Source organism: Opisthocomus hoazin, chromosome 16 (genome assembly GCF_030867145.1).
Source record: "Opisthocomus hoazin isolate bOpiHoa1 chromosome 16, bOpiHoa1.hap1, whole genome shotgun sequence".
NCBI lineage: Eukaryota > Metazoa > Chordata > Aves > Opisthocomiformes > Opisthocomidae > Opisthocomus > Opisthocomus hoazin.
Genome location: NC_134429.1, coordinates 18,054,343 through 18,075,275, shown reverse-complemented (window position 1 = coordinate 18,075,275; position 20,933 = coordinate 18,054,343). Strand labels below are relative to the sequence as shown.

The following is a 20,933-nucleotide window of genomic DNA, read 5'->3' as shown; positions in this document are numbered from 1 at the left end:
CAGAGGGCTGCATAACTGCGGTGGAGATGCGGTTTTGACTAGCGAATGCGCATGAGTTCTTGGCAATTCAGAGCTGTCCGAATTGCTGGGCTGTCTCAGAGCAGTACCTTGTGCTCTGTGAGCCCATACTTTTCCTTGCCTCGCGGCCTCCCTCGCGTCCTCTCCACGAGATGGCAATCTTCCCTCCTTTCAGTATCTCTGTCAGCTGGGGCACTTTCTCCCCAAATCCCTCTGTACAAAACAGTACGATGCCTGCCTCCATCCCTCCTGCTTGCTGCACCCAACAGCGGTGCTGCTCCTTTGCCTCTCCCCTGGCATTCTGTGGTGCAGCGTGTTCTTCGTAGCCCCCCTTCAAGTTTACTTAAAACTGCCCAATAATGACATGTGTGCATCGGGGTGTGTTGGGCATAATCCTTCGCTAGTACCTTGCTAGCTGGGTGGCTTCAGTGTTGAATGAGCAGTGGCCTCTCTGCTTTGAGCAGTAAGATTGCTCAGTGCAAATGTGTTGGAACTTGTTCCCTCCCTTCTACCCAGTCCTCTCTATTTTTAACTCATGAGTGGCAGGTGTCACACAAGTTTGGCAGAGGGCTGCTGACGTATCCTCCATGGGGACATAAACCTCTGCTTTGCATTGGTGTCTGCCGCGAGACCCTCTGTCTGCGTACCTTGTTGCTACGATGCCTCTGGCTGACGTGGGAGCAATGTCTCGGTTGGGACCCACCGGCTGCTTGGGTGGCAAATCTCCTTGTTTCTGCTGTGTGTAGTAGGCTGGCATCTGTCAGGCGCGCGGCTCTTGGCTGGGTCCCTGCAGCCTGGCACAGGCCGCTGCCTGGCTGGCAGTAGGCTGCTTTGGCTAATGTGAGCTGACAGGCACTCTCTGTGCTAGGAGAGCAGCTCCTGTGCTTGCTCTCGCTTTGCGTGCTTCTCGCTTATCGGCGGCGAACAAAGCCCTTCCCTCTCAGCCAGCAGCTGTTGAGAGCATCGAAGCTGTCGGAGCCGATGTTCTAGCTGGAATGAAAAACGGCTGACGGCCCTCTGGCACCAAGCGCCCTGTGGCTTCCAAACACACCCCGGGACCAGCCTGTATTTCTGCAGAGAATTAACGCGATCGGATTCCTGTTTGGCTGCCACTCACCACAGCCTCGTGGCGTCTGCTGGGCTGGGGTGCTGAGGTTAGCTTCCCAAAATCTCAGAGTCTTCGGGAAAGTGTGTGGGGTGAGGCTTTTCTCCTGGAACGGTTCCAGTTAACTGTAAAAATCCATCTGTCCTGATTCTTCCTCCCCGATGAGCTCACGCTTCTCTCAGTGCCGTGTCGTAGGGGCTGTGTTCCAGCTGGCGAGGGTTGCGTTCCTCGTCTTCTGGTCAGCGGCTTTGGGAGAAGCTGGGCTGAACTGCCTTCAAACTGAACTTTTAAAACCTCCCTGCCTGGAAGGCAGGAAGCACCCGGGCAGATCAAAGGCAAGGAGAGCCAGCAGAGGCGGGCGACAGTTCAAAGGCCTCTGTTCTGCCCAGCTGCTGGGATGACCCCGAGGTGGTCACTGCCTCTGCAAGCTGATGAGGAGCTCCGAGTGCAGAGCCTGTGGGTCTGGGTGGTTGGAAGAGACTGCCTCTTCCCTCCTCTAGAGCCCTGACGAGCATCACGGAGCAGAGGTGGGAGATTAAACGGAAAAACTGGGCAGGTGTCGATAAGGGGTAGGTACTGCTGGGTGGAGGCAGGAGATGGCGTGTTCTAGGTGTGACTTGCGGCTAGACAGAAGGGCAGGAGGTGCCGGGTTGCCTTGCCAGCAGCCGCCCCTGCTGCTGCTTGCTCTCTGTCCCGAGTTGAATACTCCCTCCGCTTTTTGGGATTGTGCTTGTTTTGGGTTCCCTGGAACACACACACTCAGCTGCTTCAGATCATTTGTAGTTCCCTGCGTCGTTTACGGGAAGAGGAGCTGGGTTTGTGCTGTGGTCTCTGCTGGTATAAACCATTGGTGTTTAAGGCTGGCAGTTCGACAGAATCAATCCCACTAATCACAGAGCTGCTTAGCTAGGAACCAACGCGAGATGTTAGTAACACATACACACACATACACGCGCATGTATGTTCTGATTGCTTTTATTCTGGAAAGATATGGTGATTGTATGTAGTAGAGTGGAAAAAGCCATACATGGAGTCCCCTTCTCTCTCTGTCCTTTATCTTCTTTTACCTTCTTGGTTCCCTGCCTCTTAACACAGGACTGAGATCTCATTACGTTTCGTTAATATCTGTGGCAGATAGTAGTGGGACTGTGAGGGATTGCAGGGGTAGGAGAGAGGAGGGGGAAAGAAGAAATGAAGCATACGGCTGTGAGAACGAGCACACAACACCAAACTGCACAGATAGAGCCTGAGATTTTGCAGGATTTCTGGTGACACTTCTGCAGCGAAAGAAAAATGATAATGTATGTGCTAGCGGATGAAATGGATCTGGGGCTGCAGCTGTGGGATCAAGTGAGATAAATCGAATGACAAATGCATCTCTCAGTGGAGATAAATATGCAGCACCTATAAAAAAAAAAACAATTTTAGAAAAAGAGGGTGAGGGTAGAACAGGCTTCACCAGAAGAAGAATAGTTTGGTTGGTGGTTCCTTTGTACTTGTTTAATGGGCTGTTTGCTTTGTGGAAAGGGGGAAAGGGTCGTTTTAACTCTCATTTTTCCGAGTTGGATGTTACGCTAGGGGTAAAGGGACAAGAGAAGCCCTAGCTGCTAGGTAATGGGGGACATTGTCCATGTGTGTAGCAGACAGCAGAGCCTGCAGCAATATACCCATCAGGAGAGCAGTGTCCTGACAGAGAGGGGCTAGGTGTGACTGTCTCCTCTTGATTTACATTTGATACCTACCCACTTGGCATGCAAGATCAAGCTAACATGTAGGCTTGACGGGGGGAGACATCTTCCTCCTTCCCCCAGCTCTTTTGAGGCAGAATGTTTGAAGCCATAAGTAGAGAACTGACTAGAAACCTGTTATCTCTATCACGATAGCATCTGCAGGTCCCAGCTGAGATGAAGGTTCCATTGTGGTTAACCGTTTTCTTTTGCCTTGTTGGATCTCTTTCTCTAAATCAAGTGTCTGTGTAGTGTGTGCGTATATATATATGGCCCTAGCAAAGAGCTTGGCCTGCAGAATTTGGACAGCACTCCAGAGGCTTGTCTTGGGGTTGGTGAAAACCATTAGCAGGCAGCGTAGTAAAGTGGAATTCAAGCCTTGAGTCCATCTGGATACCCCCATCTCCCTCTCTCGCTCGCTCGCTCTCTCTCTGTCATCAAGAGCATCCACTGCTGCCTTCTATTTTAGTTTGGAGATGTCAGAACAGTGCAGTGGTGTTGGAGGGTGGTTTGTATTGGGAGGGGAAGTCTGCTTTGGTGGGGAGAAAAGAGGTTTGCTTGAAGACAAGGCTACTGAGATAAAACAAGAAAACAACACCAAAATGTGCTCTGTTTGCAATGAATTCTCATTGTCTGAGAGTGATGAAGTGTGTTTTGGGTGCAGAGAGAGGGCAGGAGCAGATTCTCTGTGAGTAGGATGATCCTTGCCCTTTCAGGCAGCAGTAGGGTTTGTGGTTTCCTGGCAGACTGGCTCTTGTCCCGAGAGTTACACATAAGGCCTGGAGTCTAAAAGAAAGAATTATCAAGGCACATGCTGCACAAGTTGTCCACAGAGAGGGTTATTTTGCTGTGTGGTGGGTGTGTGGGTTTGCGCCCTTGAAAACTCACTGGTGCCAGCTGGAGTTGGGTTGGTACAGTGAGACATGAAGCAAACTTCACCCTGTGTGACTCTGCAGATGGCCGTCTGTCCTGACCCACAGCTCTGCTGCTTCACAGCACCGAGTTTGCCCACCGAGCTATGCCAGAGACCCTTAGTCCCAGTCCACAGATGCTTCCACCCCAGTTTTAAGACTCTTCTCAAACTCTACCTTCACTCCCAGCCATCAGTCTCATCCGCACCCTCTTGTATTTGGTTTTCCCATTCCGATATCTGCTGGTGTTCTGCAGTCTTAACCCACAGACACCTTTCCCCATTCTGATCCTGGCTTCCCTGTGCTTTTGGCCATCTAGCATCCACAGGTATCCACCGTTACTCCTGGTCTCTGTGCCTCTGGTCCACAGTCCCTCTTACTATTTGGCTGAGCAGGAGACACTGATACTGTACCTACAGTGGCAGCTAGCAGCTGAGGCCCTAGAGAGCATAGATTTTTCTTTCTGCTGGCTGCTTGAACTCCGCTGATACATTTTTTTCAGAAAGAAGTAGTGTTAAAGGGTGCAAAGAGCTGTTTTTGAGCAAGGCCCCTGTGCTGGGTTGCATACAAATGTCTGGCCTGTCACTGCAATGCTTTGCATCCTCCCAGCGCAGGGTGGTGGGACCCCCCGGGGCTGCATGTGGGTGATACACTGGAGTGTGGTGTGAACTGAAGGGAAAAGGCGCCCCGTGCTGTCTGTCACTGGGGCTGGGAAATGGCTTTTTGCTGGTGGGATCCGTTTATGGAAACGATTACATTGCTTTCATTCTTCCTCTCCTTTTCCCCCTCCCAGCTAAAATCTTTCCTGAAGGAATGCAAGATTGCCAACTACTGCAAGCCTATCCAGCAGCTCCTGGAGAAACTGCAGGAAAATTCTGCCTACGTCGCCAGCAGGCGTCAGAAAGCCACCTTCGGCGTGGCCAACAGGGAGTCTGTGGTGAGTCTGCTACTTCGATTTGGGCTTCCTGGAAAGACAGTCAGACTCCGGCTGCTGGGTTGAGCGGAGGCAGGAGGGACGACGAGATCATGGAAACGGGAGCGCGTGGGGTGGGGCAGATGTTCACAAACAACTGAACTCGGCAGGGCTCTGATGCTATAGCTGGCAAGGCTCTGCAGCCAAGAGCCTCATGGAAAACACAGTCCGTAAAGTATACCCTGCTATTATTTATAACACACATAATGCATGGAAGCGTCTTGCTTTGCTGGGGCATCTCCGTTGCTGAGAAGTTTCTTGGTTTTCTTCCTCATCCCTTTCCTGATATGTAGGTGCCAGTTTGTGCCGAAAGTGATAGGGAGGATTCTGCCACGTCTGTAAGCGTGTTGCTTCCTCCTGGTCTGTAGAGACCTGTCTCCAGCAGTGTAGGACCAAGCCATCACTGGCAGTTCGGGATCCTGAGGCAAACCTTTCCCCATTTTCCTGGGCCCTTGTGGAGGCAAAGCTACAGAATCAGGAAAGTTAAGAGCCTTAAGAACAGTGATCGGGCATTTCGGGCACTGCAGCTGCTGCTCAGGAGAGATGCTGGTATATTCTTCTGTCTGCAGCCTAAGCGTCCAGCCTGCTGAGAAATCCTGGGCACGTCCAACACCTCAAAAAGTTGCAGGGGCTGTGGGTGGCTCACAGGGCCTGTGGGGCAGTGGAGTTAAACCTCAGGATTCTGCCTTAGAGATGAGATGAAGTAGTGACTAAGGTGATGATGGAGAACCCCCTCTTATCTTAGGAAATGAACTGTAGTGCAGCTCGAAAATAATATATTAGAACATCTGGTTAACAGGCTGAGAGATGCTGCCTTTCTCCTTGTTTCCTCTGCTCCTGGAGTCTGCCTGCTCTGAGCCAGGTCCTCCTAGGGATGGTGTAGCATATTGTCAGGACGTTCCTGTCAGTGTCCTTGCTTGAAGGCTTTTCTTCTTTTGCTTTGCTCCATCCTTCTTTGGGGACTGGTTGACCTGACCTAAACTCTGAGGTATTTGAAATCCAGGCCCTATGTAAATGAAGCCAAAGGGAAGGAAGCCTTGTTAATGAAGCTTTGTTTGCCTGTTGTTTGGATTGGATGTTTTATTTTTGCTTTTTATCCAGCGCAGCAGCCTTTGCAAGCCTGATAGGTGAGCGGGGTGTGTGTGTGCCTCTCTGTGTGAGAGGAAGTAACAGGTCTGACTCTTGCTTGCCTGGGAGGAGAGAGGTGAAAATATCTCTGTTTGCGAGGTAACTGGTGGGTCAGAGAGGTCTCTCTGTGGCCACCTGGTAACATTGGGAGGTCTGGAGTTCTGCGTCGTCGAAACCTCCACCTGTTGGCGTGGAGCTGGGCATGGAGCAGAAGTTGCAGTGCAGACCAGTTTGTCTGCAGACACTCGGGGCGAGAGGACTGCAGGAAAATTATCGTTTGGAATCCTGGCATATCACACGGCAGCGCTATTCTGGGATTAAGGGGTTGATGGAACTGGGTTTGAAGTGGCTGAGTAGTGTTTGGTTCTGTAAATGCCGTTCTGGGTTGGACTGCTTTGCGAAGGGAATGATGCTTCCCGTCTGGAGCGGTTAGGGTTTTGTTGGTCTGTATTTTTTGCGGGCAGTGCTGTGACCACCCACCCACTCTGCAGAGATAGAGATTGGAGCCTCTGGGGCTCTCCGTGAAACAGATGGGCTGGGGAAGGTCGTTGGCTAAATAAAGCAGGGTTTCCAACAACTCTGCCACTGTCTGCTTTTCCCAGCAGCTCTGGCTGCAGTCCCTTCTGTAAGAGCTAAACGATTATTTTACCATCTTTGCTGCCTGTATGTCTCCTCGCTGACACGGGTGCACCCGCTTTGCCAGGGACATCTGGGTGGCTGAGCAGCGTGAATCAGGCAGGGTTGGCTCTGGAGGGGCAGCAGCAGGCAGCGGGCCTTGACTAAGGGGGGGTGGTTAGGGGAAGGAGCCCCCACTTTGCCAAACCTTTTTGGAGACGACTGTTCTGCCGTTTCAGGGGACAGAGCAGCAGCGTGACGTGCTGCGCAGGGAAGGTGTCTGGATTGCCCGTGCAAGCTGTGGTCTTGCACTGTGGTGGTGGTGTCCTATGGGAGAAGGTAGCCTTTCTTGTCCTTTGGATGACTGGGACACCAGCGCTCCTGGGAGCAGACAGCCCGCTCGGTACTTCTGTGGGGTGCAAGAGCCCTAGTGGCTTATCTTTTGTACCCGGAGGGCAGGTTTTGTGCCCAGGTGGCCCTGTGTTTTCCCCCTACTCCTTCGCAAGCAGATGTGTAGATCCCAAGAAGGGCCAAAGCTCCCACAGAAACTGGGCTTCCCAGAACAATTTGGTGTCACTCAGAGTCTGGGTGGAGTTTGCCAGGCTGTCTCCAGGATATGTGGGGCGTTAACACTTCTCATGAGCAAATGCTTCCAGAAAAGGGAAGGGAAAGAGAGAGGCGAGGGGAGGATTCATGTCCCCCTTGCCAGCAAGAGCAACTGAAAGCGAGTGCTCTCTGGTATTCGCACCCATGCATTTGTAGCTGCTCCACTGTAGGGAGCAGAGCCCAAATTGTGAGCTAATTCTTCCATGCAGCACGCTGAAATGCGGCTTTCATGGGGGGAATTACAGAGAAATAGGATTAAATGAGGGGAATAAAGGTTGTGAATGTGATTGGATCTGCACCTCTGAGTAGTGGGTGTGCTTTAGAGAGCTGGATTTTACCTAAGCATCTATATCATAGAATTTTAAAGAAGAAACAGCCTGGGGATTGAACTTCGTGCTGCAAGGGGGAGCATGGTGGTGCAACATTTAACTTAATGTGGCGGGATCTCTCCTTGCATCCCAGGAACTGTGGTGTGGAGGGATAGGCACACCAGTTGTGTTCAGCTTGACTTCTTCCACATGATTTTAAGATTGAGAACTTTACTCTTTTTATAAGCAGCAGGTTGATATTTGAGAGTCGGTGCTTTTTAGAGAGTGCTAATAGGTTACTATGCTATGGTTACTATACTAATGCTGGTCTTTGTGAGGGGAGCCAAAAAAAGTGGAGCCTGCAACTGAAGTTGAATCCAGATGCATAATGTGCAGCTCTGATTTTAGGTTCGTCTGCACTAACGTGGGCTCTGGACTGGCAGGGGAGAATGCAGGGAAGGCAGAGAGCGCGCCAGGACCCGCAGCGTGTGCCGGGCTGCGTTACAGCTCTGTGGCTCCCGGGCAGGGCCTTGCACGGAGCTGGGGAACCTTCGTTTGAGAACGGTGCAGCCCAGCAGGCTGTTACGCTTCATGGAATGTGAAGTAAAGGAATGAGCTGATGGAAAGCATTGCCTCATTTCCATGGGATTTCCAGATCTGCTGCGTTCATCCCCATCTCGCATTTCAGATGGGAGTTTTTTCTGGAGGGTGGGTGATGATCTTGGTTACATTTGTGCAGATGTTAGCCCTGTGGGCTTGATCCATGCTGGGTGTTGCCCCACAGCACAGTGATGCAAAAGCAGCAGTAGAAGGAGAATTGCAAATGGTTAAAGTGGGTGTGATGGCATCCACTCTTAAAATTCCTGTTGAGGTGTTCTGACTAGAAAGGTGGGAGTGTTTTAGTGGTCTTTTTTTATCTCTGGATTCCAACACACTTTAAAACCAAAAAAGCTGTATCAGAACAAATAGGCTTTTGCCCTCTCTAAGAAAAGTCTTACTCAAGCTGTCTGTACCAAGCAGCATCAACAAATTGCCTGATTACATCCAGCAGCCTGATATGAGCCTGTTCTGTAAGTGGGGTGACTTTGTACTCCTCAGGAATTACTCCTCTTGCCACGGTGGTGGGTCGGATCGACAGTGAAGTTGTGCTGTCTGCGGGCTGGCGTCTCGGCTAGCGAGTGCTGCTGGAGTCGGCGGTGCGTCAGCCGTGCTTGCAGTCAGCCTGCCGGCGAGGAGAGCGGGGAGCAGACGCAGGCTCCGGCCGTGCAGACCCGGAGCCGTGTTACAACAGTCCCAGGGGGTGGTGAGTCTGGGACCCATGATTACCAGAAAGGGCCTGTCTGGCTTGATGCAGTATTGATAGCGCCTGTTGCAGGATACATAAATAGATTCTGCGCCATTAGAGTGCAGGTGACACAAGCTGGTCGCCATTTAATTGCCAAAGTTCAGCTCCTGGTGCCAGCTGCAGGGACCACAGATCATCTCCGCTTCCCTCCCAGCCGTGGGCAAAATCAAGAGCTGGCACAGACTGATGTATTTCACTTCACAGTATACACCGAGTACTTGCTTATTTGTGTAAGCTGGGAGCTCTGCGCTGCTGTCCCTTGTGGAGACCTGCTCGTTCCCTCTTCTCGTTCATACACTGCTCGTTAAACAAACTGCTTCCCGCACCTTGGCTCGCAGGCTGCAGCCAACACATCATAGCTCCCTAGTTTTGGGGCTCGGCTCCCCAGAAGCAGTTGATTTGGGATCTGGTGAAGAATATTTGAGCTGCTGCTGCGTTTTCTGCTCGGAAGATGGTCTGGCCTTTTGTTCCCATCCTCAGTCAGGAGCATTGTGTACACACAGCTGCCCATACAGAGCTCTGGATTTGTTCTCAGCCCGGGATCCAGGATACTCCTTTGGATCTCTGTTGACCTTTGACTGTATCCATGCTAACCTTTGCTCCTGTTGCTCATTCCCTTCCTCTTCAATTCCTGCTTGTGTGTCATGTCTTTCTGCTTACACTGGATTGACTTTTTACTGGGCGGTAATGCAAAGCCTCTGGGCACTTGGTAATCCAGTTAACAGGTACAGTTCTGTGTGGGTTTTAAGTTAAAGAGATGTTGGCAGGTTAGGAAGAATGTATTTTAATGACATACCACCACCCCACTTTCAGCACTAACATGCCAAATGATTCAAGCGTAAAAGAATTTTTAACTATTTAATTTGCTTTCCACCATTTACGGTGTTTGCACATCCTTATTCTCCCCGCTTGAACGTAGGAAGCAGGCTCAGCACTTCTTCGTGCTCTGCTCTCTCAAGGTTGGGAAGAGTCCAAGACCCTGCAGGGGAACGTTTGTTTCAAAAATAAACACTTGGCTGTAGAACAGGGGAAGAAGGCAATCGGACATCTTTGGTACTTAGGTCTTGTAGATGCTTGCGTGAGGTTTTTCTGAATTAAAAAGCAAGAACTGAGCAGGTGATCAGATGCCTCCGTGGAAGGAGCAGGGAACAGATTTTGTCCTGATAGATCCTCTGATCTGTCCCTCTGATTCCTACCTTCAGGTTTCAGTTGAAGTAATTTCTTTTTCATTACAGTAGGCTGCATCGTCTGACTTGTGTCAGTGTCTTCTCACTAGAGCTAGAGTAGAAGTGAGTGTTCAAGGCCAAGATAATAATAGTGGATCCCAGCAGGCATTGCACTGATTTTAGGAGAGCCTACTGTGAGTTCTTAGCAAGTCTGAGAATCAAGCCTCTTCTAGAAGGGAGAAATAGGAATCTGGGAACCTACGTTTCAGGACACCATGCTGAGAAAATGTGGTGATCTTCCGTAACCTAAAGCATCTTACGCACCACCATATAGATGCTCCTTTATGAGGATCTTCTGCTGTCCTTCAGTGCCATTGGTATCCTGTGCTTTGGTATTGCCTAGGTAAGCTGTTGTATTGGCCAGTGTGTCTATCTCATCTTTTGACTTATTTTGATCTCCTTGCAGTGCCCAGGCATTTATTTACCTAAGGAGAGCTGTCAGTCACACCATTCCTGACTCAGTAGCTGCTTAAACGATTGTGCCTAAATCGATGCTTAGTCCTGCTTGCATTCTCAGTCATGGTTGCCAATTTCCTACCCAGAAGCTGGGAAAAGGTGGTTTGGGAAAGGGTCTTAACCTCTGCTCTTAACTCCCGGTGTTTGACAAAATTGTACTGGAACACTGCTTTGAAAACGTTTCTTAAATGTGCACGCCCTCTCTCCACAGGAGCAATGGGAGAAGCAGATCAAAGAGGAGGGGACACCTCTGACCAAGTATTATGCTCAGTGGAAGAAGCTAAGAGAGAAGGAGATACAACTGGAAATCAGCGGCAAAGAAAGAGTAAGAACGAAATGCCTAACTTACTGGACATGATGTGTGCCACGGGGAGACGAGAGCACCGTGTCCTGGCAGCAGGACAGTGCCTGGTCAAAACCAGCTCCACTGGTGTGAGCTGGAATTGGCTTGAGCTGTGTGAGTGCATAGGCTGGGCATCCTTGGAAAGAGCGAGAGTGTGGCCGGACTTTGGCCTCCCCGGTGTCTTCAGCTCCCTGTGGATTTGTCTTACTGGGATCTCTAGGAGCAACATCTGTGTCCTCTGCCTGTAGCCTGTTCATTTGCCCAAGTTAATAGAGGGTGGGTGAGACAGGGTGAAGTAGCGCTAGGGTAAATTTCCCTCTGCCACTGTTCAGGCTCAATGCTGTTCGAGACCCAGTGGTACAGCAGCCTTTGTAATTCAAGGCTAGGAAGCTGAAGACAGTAGTGATGGAGGAATTGCGTGTACTGGCAGGGGTAGGTTGGGTAACAGATTTGATCCTGTCTGAGCAACTGGTTTAGTAGCCTTACTGTGGATGTTACTTTTGGAACAAGCACGTGATGTAGTTTTGAAGTTTCGACTGTACACACAGTTCCTGTTCTGTGTGTTCATCCCCACATTCGTGGGCCTTCTCACATTGCTTCAGGCAGTTTGCATCATTTCTTGCAAATTGCATTGCTTTCTTGGTAGTGAAACGGAATGTGTTGAGCTTGTGTAGGCCTTTAGCTCTTTTTCAGGCCTTAAGCTCTTTTTCATGCTCTGCAGGAAATGACTGGATTGCCATCCTAAAATCGAAGTTTGCAAGAAAGTAGGGAGGGGAGGATGCCTCTACTCTTAGCAAAGGAAATATCAGAGATGAGTTCTGGTTTTCATTTTCTTGTTTCACCCGTGCAGGGGTGGCTGGTTGTGAGGTGGGGCTTGCTGTCTGGACAGAAGTGCTCAGACCGCTGTTTCCCACATCTCCTGCCCGAGGAAAGGCTCCTTGGCTGCTCCTCATGGCCCTGCTCTCCAGGATGCAGAAGGTGGGGGTGGGAGGTTGCTTACATGAGGAGTCTAAAGGAAGGCTGTCTCGATGCTAATGCAATGAAAGTGGCTGAGCTAGGCTCTGGGCCAGGCAGCAGGAAATAGATATAATTGGTGTCTCCAGCGTATGGTGGGGAACAATTAAAATAATCGATGGGACATGAGGATGACTGGCTCTGAGCCAAGTCCCGGAGCGTGGTAGAAGACCTGGGAGATCCTGGAAATGCTCAGTGTCGTATACCAGCCTGAGATAAGGACAGGAGGCTGAAATTCCCTGGGGCAGCCATGCAGAGGGAACAAAAAGCACGCTTATTTTCTGTGCAAACCCAGCGGGAGAATGTGGCCTTTGCAGAAAGGAAATTAGGAGGGGAAACTAAGAAACAGCAAGAAGTGACGGCTACGAGTGGGACTCATCTCTTGCCCAAAACTGGCCCCGCTGGTGTGAGCTGCCACTTCCCTGGTGCTGAAGCAGCTATGACAAGGGGAGAGGAGATCAGCCCTTGGTGTAGGTAAGGCCCCGTCTCGTGTTAAAGAGAAGAGGGGAGCTGAAACTCCTTGAGGTGGCCAGGGCCAGCTGAGGTGGAGAGCTCCCCTTGAGAAGGGATTGCTTTCCTGTAGCAAGGCTCAAGGGGAGGTTGACTTCTGAGACCGGGGGAAGTCTGAAGGGCAGTGGCAGGGACTTGTTTTCTCTTGGAGAAAGTGGGCTGAACAGATAAACTGGAGAGGGAGACAGACTTTGGAGTTAGCTTTCCGAAAGGTCTGTGCTGCCTGACGTCTTAGCTTGGTGAATGGGGCTGTTGTCTCTCTCGGTGGGGACCGCTGGCTTAATGATGCGGCATTGTGAGCCCCAGCAGGAGAGTGAACGCCATGAGGCCCATTAGGGCTGGGAAAATATATGTCCCATTAGCAGCCATTGGGGGGAAAAAATAATACCAGAAAAAATCAGCCTGGCTCTCAGCTCCTATGAGCTGCAGCTTGGCTTGTATAACAACGCTGACCCCGTCTGCCCATTCTGTTTGCCTTTCCCAATGGTTTTTAATGGGATGTAGACTAATCGGCTTCGTGAGACTCAGTAGAGAGTAACCCTCTAGTTGGGGATTAAAAGACTGGCCCCCCAAATTACTTAATTACTGCTGCTTTTTGATGAACGGAGGCTGTACCTGTGAGCTGTGGCTCAGCAGAAGTCCCATTCCTTTGCTTTGTGGTCACTCCACAGCTAGTAGAGTTTTCTGGTGCCTTTATTTTGAGGTGCCCATCTTGAAGGATTCTTGTGGAGTCTCAGAAAGTTGGAGATAGCACAACTCAGCATGATTCAACACCCCAGGTCCTTTTTAATTGCTCAGGTTGAGTTCAACCGGTACTGATGTCACCCATAACTGTAGGCTCCCTTTGGAAACGGGTACTTTTCCTAGGCAATATGAAAATACAGAGAAGTCCCAACTAAGAGCCTCTGCTCCCTGCTGTATGTGCCCTGCACAAGATACTGGAGAAATTTCTCACAATGTTGAGATAAGTCTGTTTTGCTCCCTTGAACTGGAGAAGTTTGGAGAATTGGAGAAGACTGTTCCACATCATGCACGTGAGACATTTTACTCATCCACAGCTCCATGGCTACTTCAGACCTACTAAGTGGTGTGGTCCATGGAAGCACCCCATGCTTAGGATGTGTGAGGTGGGAGAATAAGACCTGGGATGATTTTTGCTTTTTGCTTACTGCTGCTGAGGAGTACCAGTGACTGGGGTCGTGGAGAACAGGACTAGCCAACAGTGGATAGTGGATGCAGCAGTTGTTCGTTGTCATAGCTGGCTCTCTACTTCTGTTTGTGACACTTCCAACTATTTCCTGGTTAGGCAGTGCTGGATGCCTGTTTAGCTGTTGCTGAAGAGCGATAGCTGCGAATGCTGCCAGACAGGGACTCTGCAGGTGACACTGCTCTTGGCACAGAAGAGGGCCCAAGGGTGACAGGGAGACTGCCAGAGTCGGCTCAGCCGTACTGAGGACATGCCACGGGGTGCAGTGCCCAGTACCTGTTGGCATGACCACCTCTGGGGCGTGAGAGGCCTGGACCCAAGTGGAGCTACTGAGGGAGGACACGGTGGTCCAGGTCTTGGGCTGCGGGAAGCGCCGGTGCTTCTCCCTGAGGCTGCGATGATGGCAGCATGACCTGGCTGAGGCACTTGCAGGGGCAGGGAATGCTTTAACTGAAAGGCGTCAGATACGGGGGGACTGTCTGTGACCACAGCCTAATGCTGGGTTAGAAGCATAGCTGCTGATACATTTTAGCTTCTGAGATCTTTGTGGTTTATTTCTGGAGCCTCTCACTGAATGGGTATTTCTGGAGCATCTCCCGCTGCCCTACCACCCTCCATAAAGTTACGTGCCAGGACAGATGAGCAGAGTGAAGCATAAGCCTGTCTTGTCTGCCAGAACTGGTAGGGGCTAAGGAAAATGTTTTCACCGTAGCAGCTCCCCTGCCCCGCGATGGAGCTTGCTGGAGCGTAAAAGAGGAAAGAGGACGGTTACGGTATGTCGTTAGGGCAGCTGAGGGCAGCTGTTTGGCAGTGACTCTGGATTGCTGCTCTTGCTGCGTTTTGTTCCTCAAGTCCGTTCTCTGGCATGCAACGACTGCTGTTTGGAAAGCCAGTCATGTGCCGTGTTCTTCATGTGTCTTCCCAGCACAGAGACAGCCCAGCAGGTCTTTGCAGGGCTGGTGGAAGGAGAGGCATCTCCTAGTGGATAAGAGCAGGTGGGAAGACAATTTAAAATTAGGGCCCTGCAAATGGTGGTTGGTGATTTGCTCCCATCTCTCCTTCTCTGGCCAGCTTCTGACTTTCCATCCTAGTGCAGCAGGTTATTGCTTGTAAATGCTCAGCTCCCAGAATCAATATTGCCCAGCTGGGGACCATAACCATGAAACAGGCTGGGAGAAATTGCTGGAATTGGCTGGAGTAAATGCACGTCTCCGTGTCTCTCATCGCCTCTTCCCCCCCCATCCCCGTACTCTCACTCTTTTTCTCTCACTGCTGAGAGCTGCCTTTTTATATGGACTGTGCTTTGCTGCTGTTCCCGCTGGGGGAAGCTCACGGGAGGGTTGAAGTGGATGTGGTCAGAGAGGAGTGTCTTGAGGGGTGGTCTGACGGGTGGGAGAGAGCAAATGAGTTATTACTCGCAGGGCGAATGTTGCCAAGCAAGCTAATGTGTGCTAATGCAGAGTGCTTCCCAGGAGGTGTGCAGCCGGGCGGGCAGCGGGCAGCTGATGTTCAGAGAGCACTTGGGATTTCATTTGCATTCTGATTATCTTTGCCCTGCTGGCCTGAGCCCTTGCAAGTAAATCCTCCCCCTAATCCCCCTCCGGAGAGGTGTAAAGAGCAGTGAGGTGGTGTCAATTGCAAGTACTTAATGGCATTGATATTGGCTGTCTGCAGCAGCAAGGCTCTTGGCCCATTGATCTCCGTGAGGGCTAGCAACCAGGCAAGCCATGGTGTAGACAGACCTTAAGCATCTTTAGCTCCTTGCTGTTTAACTCTGCTGAAATCTGCAGCCAAACAGACGGCTCCTGCGCTATCGCTGTCACAGCTTTTGGCGTTGGTGGAAAACTGCTGCTTCGGAGGTGACCAGCACAGTCCGGCTTGATTCTGCAGGCCACGAGCCTGCATGGCTTTCAGTCCAGAGATCTAGGACAGCCGGCTTGTCGTGGATGTCTTGCATTTTTATCTGTGCTAAGGTACCAGCAGCAGACGGCCCATTAGCCAAAGTAGTTTATTAGGTAACGATCAATAGAGCAGTGGTGCTTTGCGTGTATCATTCACCTTTGTAATGACTCACAAATCTAGCTGCTGCTCCCCTGGTTGGCAGCAGGCAGACCCAACTGTTCCTGGCAGTGTGGCTTGCACATACTGGGCAAAGCCAAGTTCCTGTGTTTAAGCTCAGCATTTTATGTTTAAAAGTACAAATTAAGGTTGTTCTTACTGTTGATTTTGTTTGTTTTCCAGCTTGAAGACTTGAACTTCCCAGAAATTAAGCGTAAGAAGCAAGATCAAAGCAAGGAGGAAGATAAGAAGGAATTCAAGGACCTCTTCGAGCTGGACTCTGACTCTGATGAGGAGAATGTTGGGTTCCCTATAAAAGGTATGGGGCTGGGTACACCTTCTGTATGATGTGGGTCAGTACGGCCCTGCTCTAAGGGGGTGCGTGCTGGCCGTGTTCGGTTCAAGAGATGCTCTGTTAGGGAGAGAGAGAGCGCACAGGATGATGGTGCTTTTTGGAGGCTTTTTAGTGACAGGCAGAAGGTAGTTAGGAGGCTTTCATCTTTCTCTCCCTCTCCTACTTTGTCGCTCCAGCTCATTTTAAAGCCTTAGTCCTGCATTAGTGTTTTTCTGCGCGTGACCCATACTCTCTCCTCCCCTTAGCACCTTTCTTTTGCCACAGACACTGACGTCAAGATGATAGCCCGAGAACCAGGAGATGTGTGGCTGAACACAGACCCTGCTTTCAAAGGCTGAAAAGTAGCAGGCGTGGTTTGTATTGTAATTCCCAAAGAGTGAGGAGTTCTGCTTGTAACCTGTGCAGGTGTTGGGCTGAAGTCACATCTTGGAGAACATGAAAGTGTTTGCTGTCTTTTTGCACTGTGAGTGGAGGTGCAGAAATCCATGTTTTGCTTCCGCACCTATAAAAGAGGAATAAGAATGTGGTTGTGCCTGACAGCATGCTGGGTCTTTGCTGTGTACCTCATTGCAAATAGTGGCTATCGTAGGGGCTGGCTGCCAGAAGAAGGATCTTTGATGGAAGAATGGTTGTCCTCTCTTTGCACGCACTTCTGATTTATTTATTTTCTAGTGACTGATGTTGCAAGTATCCTTGACAAGCCAAGAAAGTCCAGAGAAAATGGAGTGATGTCACTCTGTGGCTGTGACCACGAGGGGGCCACAGTAAATTGTGGAACCTGCCTGAGAAGTTCACCACATCTTTTGAGGAAAAACTTAGATGTTCTTTTTGTAATTTGGAATGTTTGGGCTATCACAGGTTTTCTAAATGCATTGTCATTTGTGTAGTAGGGCGACTTGCAGCAATATGGAGTTTTTTTATTTGGAGATTTAATCCATGGATAAAGTCCTGGTCTGTTGTGCACATTGTAAGACGTGAGGATAAATCCTGAGACGTGCTACGGAACTGGTGAGCATTGTCTCCCTCACAGGCATCTGTGACACGGGAGGAAGAAAAGGCTGGAAAACTCTTGTTTGATAGCTTGAGGTTGAAGTCGGTGGTGATGTAGCAAAGCGCGGGAGGAGAGCAGAAATGAGCACGTGACACGCCAAGGTACTGAGAGATCAGTGTGACAGCAAAGTGAGTTGCTGAGATACATCCTTGAGATCTGGGGTTGTCCTGCCTGCCGTATGAGTCAATGCCTTGGAAGAATCCCAGTGGCTTCGAAAAAGGCAGTGGTAACTGCAGTTCAGAAGGCAGGTTGCTGGGAGCCAGGGAAACCTGGGGTCTGTTCCTGTGCCTCCCAGGAGCTGCCTTCACGTACGCTTGGGAGCTTTCTTGGGCTGGTGGGCTTCTGGATGTACATTGGGATCCTAACGAGGCACACTGGTAATGAACGCTACCGATGATCCAACACAAGGTCTCTGGCAGCTGCCTGGCACCTACTCTACACAGCTCCTACCTTGTTTCTGGTACTTGCCTGCTCCCAGCAGAAATCTGCTGAATATAAAGGTTTGCAACCTATTTGTTAGGCATGGCTTTTACCCCCCTGCCTGTGCATGTGCTTCTGACATCTATCGGTGAGGTTCTCTGGCAGCTTAAGGGGCTGACATTTATTGTGAAGAGAGTGCAAACGAGTACTGAGGTCCACGTGATACCAAAGGGCTCTCCTTGCTCTGTGTGAGTCCCGCAGCTGCCCTATCTGGTCTGCGGTATCTTGTGGCTGAGCGTGCGTCAGCGATGCGGTGTCAGCAGTGGGTCTCGCCTTCCGACACTGCTGGGTCAGCTGCCTCTCCGCAGCCTTTGTTCTTTGCAGGGTGTTTTCTGGAGGGAGGGAACGGGCCCTGAAGGCAGCTTCCATCTCAAGGAGCGACTGTGCCCGGCCCCACCACGGGTCCTGCGGCGCTGGGTGGAGGCAGCGGAGCACTGGGTCTGCGCTGGAGCACAGGGTGAATCCCCCCCGGCAATGGTGTGACTCTGCGGTGGGAAAGGGACCGCGAGCAGCGAGGCTGGGAAAAGCGCCTGCATCCCGGGAGATGCATACAATGAGCTCTTGTTCTTACTCTGTGTGGGGTGTGAGATGTTCCCAGCCGTGCTCTGCATTCAGTAACTGTCAGGGCTGGCTGCAGATGGAAGTCAGAGAAGCCAGGGCTTCAGTTCGCTGCGGTTCCTTGTCTTTGTGGCCATTGTCCTGCTGGGTGGCCAGACGCAAGGGGATTTGGGCGGCCCTGCAGCTGCTGTGGCCTGCGTGTTCGCTTCTTTACCTGTGAGGTTTGAAGGCATAAGGATCTCCTCAAATAAGGCAAAGCAACAGTCTGGGACAATGGAAGGACTTTGGTTCGTCTTGAATCAGCCACAAGCTACGTCCAAGAGAGACATGTTGAGCAGCTGATGGCAGAAATCTAGGCAGGGAGATAAGACTGCCCTGGATGGGCCTTCTGGGAGAGGAAAACAAGAAATGCAGCTGGAAAACAAGAAATACAGCTGAGAATATCCAGTGATGCTGACCTCCTTGAAAAGTGACAGGGAGAGCCCTGATCTAAGGTTGGTGAACTGAAAGTAACTGTGACACTGATGAGTTGTGGGGATCGGGGAAGCTCATCAGAGCAGATCAGCCCTTCCGACACAGCACTGCTTGCAGACGTGGGCAGGCAGAGATGTGGCTGGTGCTCCGGGAATGGAAGGAGGGGCATGGTTTGGGAATGCCAAGGCTGATGTGGGAAAAGAACAGGAGGCTCGCTGGAAGGGTCAGCCATACCCAGAGATGTCCGTGCTCTCCTCATTAGCAAGGCTTGGTAGCGGCACCCAAAACTCTGTGCAGAGTTCTTGCTGAGAAGAGCCAGTTTCTGGGGATATGTAGGTCTCTGCAAAGAAGGGAAAGGGAGAGAGGGACTCCTGGAAAGGAAGTTCTCTGCCAGAAAAGTCTTAGCTAGATAGTTGCAGTGGTCTGTTGCTGTAACTCATCCTCTTAGGCAACCCCAATGGGTTAAATCTGTGAGGATGGTTTCCCTGGTCTGGAAAACTCTTCTCCCTGATGATTACTACATGAAAGTCGGGGTTTCAGAACCTGCTGCTGGCACAGCATCGTTGTGGCTTTCTGGTGGGATGTCGGGTATGGAGGCATAGTGAAAATGGCTCCCGTCTCTCACCAGCCACAGCATTCGGCTTGGCAGAATCTTTCCTGTGTTGACAGGACATTCTTCTTCCAATTAGTAGTTGTTTTGGCCTGTCAGGTCCCAGACCAAATTCAGAAGAGTGGAAAATTGCCTGCTAAAAGCCAGGAAATCATCAGTTTTCTGTTTATTTAGCTACTGTTCAAAGCCCCACTCACCTTTGCTTTTTATTTAAATTAAGTATTATATCAGTGAGGTGCTGATTTCAGTTTACACTGTCCCTAATCTCTCTGGAAGAGGGTAGGCCTGGAGAGCGACTGGATTTCTTGGGTTAACCATAGCTAGCCAAAACAACTTGCTCATTAACCAACTTCTGCTTTAGACCTTTGTATTTCTCAGAGCAGAGCAGGCTTCTGAAGAGGTCTTTCCCATCACAAGCACGTTTTTCCCATCCGGAGGGGGCTGGGGTCCTCCCTGCTCACAGTTTGCCGTTCTGGGGGGGGCTGGGTGCCAAGGGTAGACAGTGAGAACTTGTCTCCGCACGTGTTGAGGGGGTTAAGGTGCGGATCCCGTTGTCCTCCAGCAGCCCTGCTGCAGCTGTGCGTTACCTTCCCTTCTGTTCCGAGCGTGCCCCTCTCGCCTCCGCCGTTGCCGTGCCGTAGCAGAGGGAGGTTTGCCTGCGCTGCTCCCAGATGGGGACCACCCGGCCCTGCTCTCCTCCCACCGGCACAGCATCTGGCAGAGGCACCTCCTCCAGAATCCTCCTGGAACAGCACCCAGCATCCCTCCAGCAGGCAAGGAGGGGCGGCTGGGGACTGCCCTGGAGCTGCGTCGGAAGCATCCTGGATTTCCCAGAAAGCAGGAGAAGCTGCGACGTGGGCTGGGAAGCAGGTTCAGATGGGGTGGGTTGCTATGGGGAGAACCAGTGTGGGTGTAATGCTGTGGCAGTGAATTCTCACTCCAGGTGCTCCTGGAGGTATCCTTGGAGTGACTGAGAGGCAAAAGTGAGCTCCAGCCAGGTGTTATGGCCCTGAATCTTTCCACCCCTCAGCTCCAGGGCTGTAGCTGTGTGTGTGGAGGAGAGGGTAACAGGCAGGTGTGTAAAGATGCAGGTGCAACCTCAGCACCTCCAGATCCCTTGCACTATATGGAGATACCAGGGAAGACAAAAAATCACATTCAGGGCAGGGGAGGTTACGGGGCGATCAGCAGCTTAGAGATGTTCCAAGCTGAGGACTGAAAAGAGACCGTGTAATATGCACTGATGAATTTGTTGATTCTGGTTGTGCCTGATCCTCGTCGTTAATGTGGCTTCCACAGCATCCTCTGGTAACGTGGTAAGACATGCCACAACTTTAACTTAGGCATTATTTGAAAAAAATAATGATTTTCTTAAGCCTACTGCCCACTGAACTGGCTGATCAGCCTCTTGCGCTAGCTGGAGCCATCAGCCTGCGTTGATGGACCGTGTAGGATCCAGACACAAACCTATCTCGTAGACCCGTCTGCTGAATCCTAACCCCAGTGTTGCATTAGGCCAGAGATGAAAGACTGATAGCAGGCCACCCGCTCCCCGTGGCCCAGGCCTTCTCCCTAAGCCTTCAGGTCCTGCAGGACCCAGCAGTAGCTAAGCTCGCTGATCCTTCCTTACCTTAACCTTAGCCTAAGCAGCCTCACAGCACCCAAAACCGTGATAAGCCATTTATCTTGGACAGCAGCGGCCTTTTCCCTAGCTCCGTAAGCTTCCAGGTCTTCAGTCTCTTCTTTCCTGAGTCCCAACCCTGACTTCAGCCTTTGCTGTAGGCCACAGGTCCCTGGTAGAAGAAACCTCCCACCCATCTCAATCCTCATTCTCCCTTCTTGGGTGTTGCCGAAT

At 51.0% G+C, this 20,933-nt stretch overlaps 1 protein-coding gene across 6 annotated transcripts in view; it reads left to right on the top strand.

Annotated features, from left to right (window-relative positions):
* The window catches only part of NOC2L (NOC2 like nucleolar associated transcriptional repressor), a 56,209-nt gene that overhangs the window by 26,694 nt on the left and 8,582 nt on the right, over positions 1-20,933 (top strand). For all 6 annotated transcript variants that reach the window (XR_012765666.1, XR_012765665.1, XR_012765667.1 and 3 more), the window contains exons 15-17: positions 4,555-4,698; positions 10,630-10,743; positions 15,734-15,869. Coding sequence is in view for 2 of the 6 variants with exons in the window: in XM_075437123.1 (XP_075293238.1) it covers positions 4,555-4,698; positions 10,630-10,743; positions 15,734-15,869 (394 nt within the window). In the remaining 4 variants the exon portion in view is untranslated. The remainder of the gene's footprint in view (positions 1-4,554; positions 4,699-10,629; positions 10,744-15,733; positions 15,870-20,933) is intronic.